General features: G+C 40.8%; 3 gene segments (V, D, J or C); all 3 read left to right on the forward strand.

Annotated features, from left to right (window-relative positions):
• Positions 1 to 12,266, forward strand: part of LOC106009314 (Ig lambda-1 chain V regions MOPC 104E/RPC20/J558/S104-like) — a 505,149-nt gene that overhangs the window by 446,865 nt on the left and 46,018 nt on the right.
• LOC101712340 (immunoglobulin lambda variable 2-18-like) overlaps positions 1 to 12,266 on the forward strand; it is a 153,861-nt gene that overhangs the window by 99,888 nt on the left and 41,707 nt on the right.
• On the forward strand, positions 8 to 10,646 carry LOC110348872 (immunoglobulin lambda variable 3-9-like). The segment is given in 3 exon segments: positions 8 to 86; positions 471 to 745; positions 9,687 to 10,646. Coding segments are annotated over 3 exon segments (390 nt in total).

Here is a 12,266-nt window from a genome sequence, read left to right on the forward strand (position 1 = left end):
GGCCTCAGCAAGGACAGCATCAGCCTGGATGCCCTCCATCATGGCCCAGATCTCCCTCCTCTTCAGCTTCCTTGCTTACTGCACAGGTGCTGCCCCAGAGCTCCCAACCACTTGCATAGTCCTGGGCTCTGGAACCAGCCTGGCTTTAACTCTGAGCTCAGGAGGGCCCTGCCCATGATGCTCAGGAACCTGACACAGGAGGGGGCCTCTCAGGCTGAGAGGCCCACACTGTGCTCACTGGTTTGTGTGAGCCTGAAGGGCTGCAGCTGCCAGAAGAAAGGGCAGGTTTGCTCTTGGGTTTAAAGTCTCCCTCTTTTCCTGAGGCTCATGGGCCACTGGCACTGAGATTGATGTAAGGGAATCTTGTTGGCCCATAGAATCCCAGAGCTCCTCCAGGCCAGGGAGGACCAAGGTCCTGGAAGGATCTTTCATCATCCTCAGCCCCATCTCTCATTTCTCTCTCCCTGCAGGCTCTGCGGCTTCCTATGTGCTGACACAGCCATCCTCTGTGTCAGCGACTCTGGGACAGACAGCCAGGATGACCTGCGAGGGAAACAGCATTGGAAACAAACTTGTACAATGGTACCAACAGAGGCCACCTCAGGCCCCCATGCTGGTCATCTATGATGATGACACCCAGCCCTCTGGGATTCCTGACCGATTCTCTGGTGCCAACTCAGGCAACACGGCCACACTGACCATCACTGGCGCCCAGGCTGAGGACGAGGCTGACTATTACTGTCAGGTGTGGGATGGTAGCAATGCTCACAGTGACACAGACACATGGGGAAGTGAGGCACAAACCCACCACCGACCTGGCTTCCACAATCCCTCTCTACCCTGGTCACAGCTACAAAAGAAAACCTATCACATGGAAGAGAGGTTTCTAGTTCCACCACCACTGTCACATCCCTGAGAGATGGGAGAACGCTCCTGAACCTCTTCAAGCTCACCTGCCTTCACTGTAACCTCAGAAGCACATATTTACTGACTAGAACTGGTAGCTGCTAAAACCACAAAGAGCCAGTTAATCTTATAACACTAAGTCCCCGTATTAAGGAGAATTTTACTGTGACAGGGTCTTAGGTGTGGCAGCAGAAATATCTGTGATGGTTCTAGGGTTGAAGGATTGCACTTGAGTGGTTTAAGGCTGTCTGTCAAGAAAGGAACTGATTGGAATTGGAGAACATTTGTGACAAAGGGGCGGGGGTGGTGCACACAGCAGGCCAGAGGTCTTGCTTGGGGTTTTAACTAGGAAACTTATTTGATGAGCCACTACTTTAGCTAGGTGAGAATTTTGTGTCAGAGGACCCAACTGTTTACCTAGACAGTAGATTTTCAGGAATGTTCTAAAACAAAGAGGGACTTAGTTACTATTTATGCTGTCATATTACTGGCATGAGAATCCTGGGAAAAATAATGACTCTATTCCTTCCATCCTCAGCATTAACAAAACTCTCTGGAGGATGGCAATAGCTGTTAAAGAAGGTGTGTGTGAAGTTTCAAGAGGGAAACAGACACAAACTTCTCTAAGTGCAAGGCAGAGAAGTGCTGGGTCAGCAGGGCCAGTCTCACAGGTCTCATGCCTCGTGGAACAGAAATGACTATGTGTCATGCAAAAAATTGAGCCTAGACCCGTATCTCTCACCGTGCACAAACCTAAAATTGAAATGGATCAATGATCTAAGTATTAAAACAGAAACATTAAATCTGCTGGAAGATAGAATAGGTAAAACTCTTGAAGACATAGGTGTAGGCAAAGACATTATGAACAAAACCCTGACTACACAAGAAATATTACAAAGAATCAGCAAAAAGGGTCACATCAAATTAAAAATCTTCATACCAAAGAAAATAACAGAGTAGAGAGACAACCAACAGAATGGGGAAAAAAATTGCCAGCTATTCCTCAGACAGGAGACTACTATCTAAAATATATAAAGGGCCATTCCACCTCTCCCAGCCCAGAGATAGGGGCTTCTGGGCTGCCGTTCCACCTGTCCCAGCCCAGAGGAAGGGGCTTCCAGGCCACCGTTCCCGCAGCTCCCAGTCCAGAGGAGGTGAGCCGCACAGATGCCAATAGCAACCCTTCCTCCCACCCCCGTCAAAATGAGAAGACACATAAACAACTCTTGAAACCAAACTTCCAGATCACTTACAGCAACCCCAAAGGGAAATGAGATGGATCGCTCTGATACTCAACCACCTGGACTCCCTGAAGTGACAATAAAAGAGGATCTGGAAAAACTGCAATCAGAAATTATTTCTCAGATAACAGCAGAGATTGTGCTCATAGCGAAAGATGTGATTAATAAATCTAGAGAGGAGATGAGGAACATGATGCATTCCAACGTAGGAAACAAATAGAATCCATAAAACAGATGCAAATAGATTTCCAGGAGATCAAAAACTTCATTGAAAGTCTACAAAACAGAATGAGCCAATGTGAGGAGACAATTGCAGATGTAGAAGTTAAGATGGCAATTAGTGACCAGGAAAAGAAAAATTGCTTCAAAATGGTAAGGGGACACAAGAAATCAATCCAGCAGCTGCTAGATGATGCAAAGAAAAACATAAGACTGATTGGAGTCAACAAATAAACAGGAGAGAGTGCAGACTATATAAACAAACTGTTCACAGAAGTGATGGCAGAAAACTTCCCAAGCAGGGGAAAAGAGCTTGACATACAGATAAGCAAGGCACATAGGACTCCAAATAGCCTTGATCAAAAAAAATCTACACATAGGCATATAATTGTTAAGATTCCAGAAACTCAACAAAAGAACAAAGTTCTACAAGCAGTTAGAGAAAAGAAACAAATCACATACAAAGGAAAGCCCATCAGAATCACAGCAGACTTCTCAATGCAAACCCTCAAGGCAAGAAGAGCTTGGAGTGACCTATTCCAAACCCTAAAGGAAAACAGCCTCCAACCCATACTGATGTACTCTGCAAAACTATCTTTCAAAATTGATGGAGAAATAAGATAATTTCATGACAAAGAGCACCTTAGGAACTTCGTGAATACCAAACCAGCACTCCAAAAAATTTTTGACAATATCCTAGGAGCAGACAATGAGGATCACAACCCCAGGAAGCACAGCAGAATAAACTGATTGGGCACAACAAGAAATTAAATGTAAAGAGGGAGAATAGAACAAAAAAAAAGGCATGACAATGATAACTCAATATGTATCAGTTATAAACATCAATGTTAATGGTCTCAATGCACCAATAAAAAGAAATAGACTGGAAGAATAGGTCAAGAAGCAAGATCCAACAATATGCTGCATACAAGAAACACACTTAATTCAAAAAGAAACTCATAGACTGAAAGTTAAAGGCTGGAAAACAATACTCCATGCAACAGAAACCCAAAAAAAAGCAGGAGTAGCTATCCTCTTTGCAGATCAAGTAGATTTCAAACCAACACTGATTAAGAGAGACAAAGAAGGAAACTACATCCTTTTGAAAGGAACAATGCAACAGGAAGAGATAACAACCATAAATATCTACACACCAAACACTAGTGTGCACAACTATATAAAACAAATACTAACGGACATGAAAAGTCCTATATGCACAAATACTATTGTAATGGGGGACATCAATACCTCACTATCACAAATAGACAGATCAACTAGACAAAAAATAAGTAATGAAGTACTAGAACTCAATCAAACTCTTGAACAAAGGAACTTAACAGATGTTTACAGAGTGTTCCACCCCACAAAATCAGAATGCACATTCTTTCCAGCTGCACACAGGTTGTTCTCCAAAAGAGACCACATACTCGCACTTAGAACATGTTTAAGTAAATGCAAAGCATTTGAAGTTATTCCCTGTATATTATCAGACCATAGTGCAATGAAATTGGAGATCCATAGCATAAGAAACTGCAAAAATTTCATAAACACAAGGTAATTCAACAACACACTTCTGAATAAACAATGGGTCACAGAGGAAATTAAAGAAGAAATCAGACAGTTCCTTCAATTAAATAATAATGACAATACAACAAATCAGAATCTATGGGACACAATGAAAGCAGTCTGAAGAGAGAAATTCATAGCAGTGAATGCACATATTATGAAAACAGAGCAAGCTCAATTAAACAACCTGATGCTGAACCTCAAGCTTCTAGAAAAAGAAGAGCAAGACAAACCCAAAGCTTATACAAGGGAGGAAATTATACAGATCAGAGGAGAAATCAATGCAATGGAGACTAAGAGAATGATACAAAAAAAAAAAATCACTGAAGCCAAGAGTTGATTCTTTAAAAGAATCAACAAAATTGACAAACCCATACCAGCCTTATCAGAAAAAGGAAAGAAAAGGCCCAAATCCATGCAATTAGGAATGAAAAGAATGAAATTACAACAGACCCAGCAAAAATCCAAAGGATCATCAATACCTACTTCCAGAACCTATACGCCAATAAGATGGACAACACAGAAGAAATGGACAGATTCCTAGATACATATGAATTACCAAAGTTGAATGAACAAAGACCTAAAAATTCTACATGACCCAATATCAACCAATGAAATTGAAAACATAATGAAAAACTTACCAACTGAGAAAAGCCCAGGTCCTGATGGCTTCACTACTGAATTCTACAAGACATTTAGAGAGGAACTACTGCCACTACTGTTTAAACTCTTCAATGAAATTGAAAGGCAGGCAATACTCCCAAATTCATTTCTGGAAGCAGGTATCACATTGATCCCCAAAGCAGAGAAAGACCCAACTGAAAAAGAGAACTATAGGCTAATCTCACTAATGAACATAGATGCAAATATTTTCAATAAGATACTGGCAAATAGAATGCAGAAGATCTTCAAGAAGATCAAACACCCTGATCAAGTGGGATTCATCCCAGGGATGCAGGGATGATTCAACATATGCAAATGAATCAATGTAATACCCTATATCAATAGAGCCAAGGACAAAAACCATATGATTATCTCCATAGAGGCAGAAAAAGCATTTGACTAAAACCAACATGCATTTATGATAAAACCCCTAAAAAATTGGAATAGATGGTCTCTACCTCAAACTCATAGAAGCCATCTATGAAAAACCAACAGCCAACATCATACTAAATGGTCAAAAACTGAAATCCTTCACACTAAAATCAGGAACAAGACAACGATGTCCACTATCACCACTCTTGTTCAATATAGTTTTGGAAACATTAGACATGCCAATTAGACAATAGAAAGAAATAAAAGGAATAAAGATAGGAAATGAAGAAGTCCAATAGTCATTATTTGCAGATAACATGATACTCTATATAGAAGATCCCAATAACTCCACCAAAAGTCTTCTAGACTTAATAACCAAATTCAGTAAAGCAGCTAGATATAAGGTCAACACAGAAAAATCAATAGCTTTCCTCTACAGGAACAACAGACTCACTGAGAGAGAAATAGAGCAAATAATTCCTTTCAAAATAGCATCCAAAGAACTGAAATACCTAGGAATCAACCTAACAAAAGAAATCAAAGACCTCTTCTCTGAAAACTATGGCACTCTGAAAAGAGAGATTGAAGACAATATCAGAAAATGGACAGATATTCCCTGATCCTGGGTAGAAAGGATCAACATAGAGAAAATGGCCATACTTCCAAAACTGCTATATAGATTCAATGCAATTCCAATTGAGATCCCAGCAGCATACTTCAAGGACCTTGAGAAAACAATCCAAAAATTCATTTGGAACAAAAAGAGACCCAGAATAGCAAAAGCAATTCTAGGTAACAGAGACATGGCAGGGGGTATCACAATCCCCAACTTGAAACTATACTACAAAGCTGCTGTGATAAAAACAGCATGGTACTGGCAAAGAAGCAGACCTGGGGACCCGTGGAACAGATTAGAAGATGCAGAAACAACTCCAGACACACTCAGCCATCTCATCTTCAATACAGGAGCCAAACACCCTCACTGGAGAAAAGATAGCTTCTTTAATAAATGGTGCTGGACAAATTGGGTTTCAACTTGTCAAAGACTAAAACTAGACCTATAACTCTTGCCATGCACTAAACTAAAAGTGAAATGGATTAAAGCTCTAAATACAAAAATAGAAATGGTGAACTGGCTGAAACAGAGGTTAGGTCGAACTCTTGAAGACATTAGTGTAGGAAAAGATTTTATGAACAAAACCTCAGTTGCCCATGAACTAGCACAATCAACAAGTGGGATCTCTTTTTATTAAAAAGCTCCTGCACAGCAAGAGAAACCACCAGCAGTGTGAAAAGACAACACACAATGTGGGAAAAAATCTTCACCTGCTTTTCCTCAGACAAAGGTCTACTATCTGGAATCTATAAAGAATTTTAAAAGATCAGACCTCCCAAATTTAAAGACCCAATCCAAAAATGGGCATTGGAAATGAACAGACATTTCTCACACAAAGAAGTAGGAATAGCAAATAAACATATGAAGAAATGTTCAACATCACTGGTCATTCAAGGGATGCAAATGAAAACAACGCTGAGATTCCAACTCACTCGAGAAAGAATGGCTGCTATCAAGAAATCAACCAATAACAAATGCTGGTGGGGCTGTGGGGAAAGAGGAACTCTGCTCCACTGCTGGTGGGAGTGTAGACTGGTGCAAGCACTGTGGACATCAGTATGGAGATACCTCAAAGAACTAGGACTGGAAGTCCCATTTGACCCCACTATTCCACTGCTGGGGATCTTCCCCAAAAAATTAAAAGAATCATACCACAGTGATATATGTGCACCCATGTTCATAGCAGCACAGTTTGTGATAGCTAAAACTTGGAAAGAGCCCAAATGCCCATCAACTGGAGACTGGATAAAGAAAATGTGTTTTTTTATACAAAGTGGAGTACTACTCAGCCATAAAAAATGAGAAATTAGAGACATTGATAGCTAATGGATGCACATTGAGGCGATACTCTTAAGTGAAATAAACAGGACACGTGTAAATACCGAATAGTTTCTCTGGTGTGAGAAACTGAAAGTGTAAATAAGGACTAAAAGGTATAATAGATAATGTGAAATAGGAAGAAAAGGGGCAAAGGGGAAGGGGAAGTGGGAGAGGTAAGGGAAAGGAAAGAAGGGAATGAAATTATTATGAGAAAAAGGAAAAATGGAATCAGAGTCTTTGTAAATAGGGAGGGAAGGAGGGGTGGAACGGAGGGCAAGGAAAGGGTGAAAAATAAGATCCAAGAGAAATTATGTGAAGGTGTAAATTTCCAATGATGAATGGCATTATACTGTACACCTAAAATGTACCAATGATTAGAATAAATAATTGATAATGCGAAACAGGAAGAAAAGGTCCAAAGGGGTAGGAGAAGTGGGAGGGGCAGGGGAAAGGAAAGGAAAAACGATGAGAAATGGAAAAATGGAAAAAAGTCTTTGTAAATAGGGAAGGATGGAGGGGGTGAAGGGAGGACTAGGAATGGGAAAAAAATAAGAACCAAGATGCATTATGTAAAGGTACAAGGTCCCAATGAGAATTGTAAATGTACTGTATACCTAAAATGTACCAATAAAAGAATTTAAAAGAGAAAAAAAAAATAAATCCAAAACCTGTCACTTTAATCCAGGGCCTTGTAGAGTCTAGTTTCCAAGTTCCTAGGATGGAAAATGTCTCCAAAAAGCCAAGTCCGTGCATGAGACACAGTCTCATCCCTTCCCATCAATACACACTGTGGCAGGTAAAGGACCCATGCTCAGACCATTTGTCCCTGAGAAATCACCCTTGAAAGAAGATGGTGGAGTCTGACCCTAGTAGCATGATGTCTGTAAGATGCGATGTGCTGGCTGTGGATCAGAAAACAGGATCATGAAAAAGAAGAGCAAACATGGCTCTGAAGTGTGAGCAAGGACAGAAACAAACCTTTTCAAAAGGTACTTTTCATTGAAAATGATATGGCCTCATTACACACTGGAATTCTCTTTGGGGGCTTGAGATGAGCACAGAGTTCTGACCTATCATACCTTTCTGTACCATGATAGAATCTACTGGCTCCTTGGGAACACACAATATCATCACACACCTGTGTTGTACCTTCTGCTCAAACTTTCTGCTCTAGGACTCAACACCAAACCTTTCCTCACTCCTGACACTTGTGTTGGGCAACATTCCCAAGTGCACATATGCTGCTTCCAGAAACAAGCTTAACCATAAGGGCTTCCTGCTGATTCACGATGGGAAAAGTAAGGTATAATAATCCATTCTTTAGTTCACGGAAGATGGCTCAGAATGTTGAAAAAAATTAGACCCTAATAATTTCTGCTAAGATGAAGGGATGAATCTTCTCATGGTCTATTACTACTGCCAGAGTCCAGATGTCTCACAAAATCTTCCCATATACCTGCCATTTCAAAAAAAGAAGAATTGTATGATCCAATCACCATGGCCTGGTAACACCCTGGGATTTTATTTTACTAGGTAGACAGTTGGCCCAAGTCCCAAGTCTATGGAGATTATGTTATGACAAGGAAAAGAAGGAAAAGAGAGTTAATAAAGCTGAAGGAATAAATTGTGGATGCACACAGTTGTTCATTCCATGTGAATGTGCAGTTTGTGATCCTGTTCTCTGAGAGGAATAGAAAACAATTCAATTTCCATATCAATGAAACATACCATGCACCTGAAAGATTCTAAATTTGGTGCAGACATTGAAAATGTTATTCCAACATGACTGGATCTCTTGAAATCTGCTTTCACCTTCTAGGATCAATTCAACTGTGGTAAAGCCAGGTCAATCAATAAGAGCATACAGAAGCTAGCCACAGCCCACAAGCGCTTCAGGTCTTTAATGGTGACATCAGTCTATTGTATTCCCCACTTCAGGATGAACTATGAATATTATTTACCATGATGGATGTGGTGGAGCAGGGGGACTCAGAATTTATCACATGTACAACAGTCACATAATGAATGTTTTAGTGCTGCAAGCCATATAGTGTCAGTTACAACTCCTCCCTTCTACTGCTGTGGTATGAATGCAGCCATCGACAGAAGTTAAATGAAAAGGCATAGGTGGTTTCCATTAAACTTTATCTACAAATCCAGGCAGCAGCCATGGTGGCTAATCCCAAAGTGTACAATTGTCACTACAGAAATCTTCCTTTGAGTTGTCTTCATTTTTCAGTGTTTGGGGGTTAGAGAATTCTCTCAGGTCTAGAAACTGAAGAGACTGATGTTGTCATAGGACCACTCCCCGTGTGTGTGTGTGCATATGTGTGTGTGTGTGTGTGTGTGTGTGTGTGTTAGGGATCAAACACAGGGCCTCACATGTGCTAGGCAAGTGCTCTCTCACTGAGCCACACTCACAGTTTCTGCCCAAATATAATGATCCTTAAGTACCAGTTATAGCCTTTGACAAGTAAAGGTTGTGATTATTTTAAATGGCTCAAAACATAAAGGAATGGTTACATTTAGAAAGTGACCTTGAGGGAAGTGCAACAGACATGAGTTAAGTAATAGCAAAACTTTTCCCACAGCAGGAAGAATCACAGGGTAGGTGAGAACCTGGTGAGGTCACCATGAGTAGAAAGGGAGCCTGGACAAGGAGCAGGATGGAAACAAAAATGTCCACATTATCCAACATGTGAAGAGTCACACATTGAGTATACAGCACATGTGGGGAGAAGGTTTCATAGAAGAGTCTGGCAAACATTTTCTTTTCATTGCAGATTGAAGAGTCACAGAATTCCAACAATATCGTGCTCTCGTACATACAAGTGCTTTAAGTGATGGTGACACTGTTCTGCTGCAAAGACCTGCCCCAACTAGTACAGTTAAACATCCCAGCTATATTAAACTATTTCTTTTCCTCTGGAACATTCTCCCTGGAAGACCTGGGCAGAAGCCTATGCCTCATTATTCACTGGCTCCACAAGAAGTTCCACTTTCTCTAAAGGAGGAAAATCAGACTTTCCCTCAGTACATGGCTTTTCTCATGGAAATGTGTACTCAGACTCTGAGAGATTCAATGAGAAGAGGGCTGGGTAACCTACAAGATGGCTAATCTTACCCACAGGCAGTGTTTTAATGAACAGAGCAATAATCTAGACAAAGGGAACATGATATGAAGCTACACAGGAACAGCAAGGAACTTAGCAGAGGAACTTGTTCACCTGGGTTAGATGAGTGAGATACTGCTGGAGCATTTTCCAGCAACCTGTGTGTGCTGGGCACTGTGAAAGTAAGAACCGAGTAAGGATCTCCTCCTTAGCAAATATTTACCATCATATGAACCAGTGAATTCATTTCTCAACCCCTGGATTTCAACTGACAAGATTCCTGAATTTAGAGGCAAATGAAAGGATAACTCCTCATTATGCATGCTTTTTTCTTGCTGCTACTTCTCATGCTCAGCTCCTCCCTGGATGGAGAGGGTGATCCTACTGTAGATGGTTAGATGAGCCAACTCCTGCCACCAATCTGTGCTTCAACCATCACAGAGCAGATGCAACAGATGGGGGTGATCAAATAAAATCTTTGGGAAAACCATGATGCAAAAGGGAATCTTGTTGTTCCTGCTTCCTGTCATCCCTTGGGCTGAGGTCTGAAGCAATGATGAAGGTCTTAGGTATGCTAGGAGGGCTCTTCATGCTTTTCCAGTTGAAGCATGTTCATGCCAACTTGTCAGCCAGCTGTACCCCAATGTGGCTCATGGTTAGACTGGATCGATGGCCTCTGGTGGATGACCTGCAAATCCAGCCACACGAGCTTACTCTGGGAGATGGCTGCCCAGTCTCCATCATGCTGCCTGAGTTCTTTGACTTCATGTATCCTCTAACTTCATGTGGCATTAGGATCTATGAACAACAATCAGGTATTTTTATTGAAACTGCCATCATATATAATTCCGGGTATTTATATTTTCCTCTGGTCTACCTCCCCGTAGCATGCTTCATTCCAGGAAGGGTGCCAATGAGCTTTATAGTAAGAAACAAAGATCCTAGCATTAAACAAGAGGGAGCAGGACAGATGTTGTTGCTGTCAGGTGAAATGGAATAGCCAGGAAGACTTCTAGCTGCGTTGTCATGGGGCAGTTGTCCCTTGCTGGGCCATAGAAATTTTACTACTTCTTATTATGTGGATGGATTTAAACTCTAACCCTGGGGCCATGAAGTGGTCTTAGCAACCCTGGCTGCTTGAAGTTTTCACTGTCCCTCAGATGTTGGACAAATGTCTAGGGGGATCATCTCTGAGCACTTTCAGTATGACCTTTTAAAATGAAAACTTGGTGTTCCAACCATATTTATGAAGTCTTTGGGGGGAGAGCTCCTCCAGATTTTAAATTTGTGATAAAGGCAATTTTATGGAAATAAACTTTTGCAATTCTCAAAAGGTAATCTTGTTGATTTGTGTCCCTGCTGCTTGGGCTACAATAAAGACAAACTCATGGAGTTTCAGGCTCATGGAAATCATCCCCAGGAGATTTGCATTAGAAAGTGACTATCTTAGAATATCAGATATAGAAGACAGGATTGCAGTGAAGGACCATGAAAACAGAGATTTCTTAAAAATAGTAAGGGACTATGAGAAATCAATCCAGCAGCTGCTAGATGATGCAAAGAAGAACAACATAAGACTGATAGGAGTCCACGAAAAAACAGGAGAAGTACAATTGACATAAAAAAACTGTTCACAGAAGTAATAGTAGAAAACTTCCCAGACAGAGGTGGAGAATTGGACACACAGATAAGTGAGGCATATAGAACTCCAACTAGCCATGATCAAAAAAAATCCACACCTAGACATGTAATAGTCAAGATCCCAGAAACCCAACAGAAGAACAAAATCCTACAGATAGTTAGAGAAAAGACACAAAAGGAAAGCCCATTAGAATCATGGCAGGCTTCTCAACACAAACCCTCAAATCAAGGAGAGCCTGGAGTGAAGGATTTCAAGTCCTAAAAGAAAATAACTTCCAACCTAGACTGTTGTATCCTGCAAAATTATCTTTCAAAATTGATGGGGAAATTAGATACTTCCATGACAAAGAACACCTGAGAATTTCATGAACACCAAACCAGCACTCCAAACAATTCTAAGCAATATCCTAGAAAAGGCTGATGAAGGTCACAACTCCATGAGGCTCAACAGAGGGAAGCCACCAGCAAGGTAAGACACTAAAGGGAAAGGGGGAAAAAACAAGAAATAAAAGAGCCAATAACAGTAAAATACCATGAGAAGGATGAGTCAATATCTATCAATTATAACTATCAATGTTAATGGTATCAATTCACCAATCAAAAGAAACA

This window comes from Heterocephalus glaber, unplaced genomic scaffold (assembly GCF_053883595.1).
Source record: "Heterocephalus glaber isolate CG9 unplaced genomic scaffold, H.glaber_assembly_v1.0 deba00001687, whole genome shotgun sequence".
Taxonomy (NCBI): Eukaryota; Metazoa; Chordata; class Mammalia; order Rodentia; family Bathyergidae; genus Heterocephalus; species Heterocephalus glaber.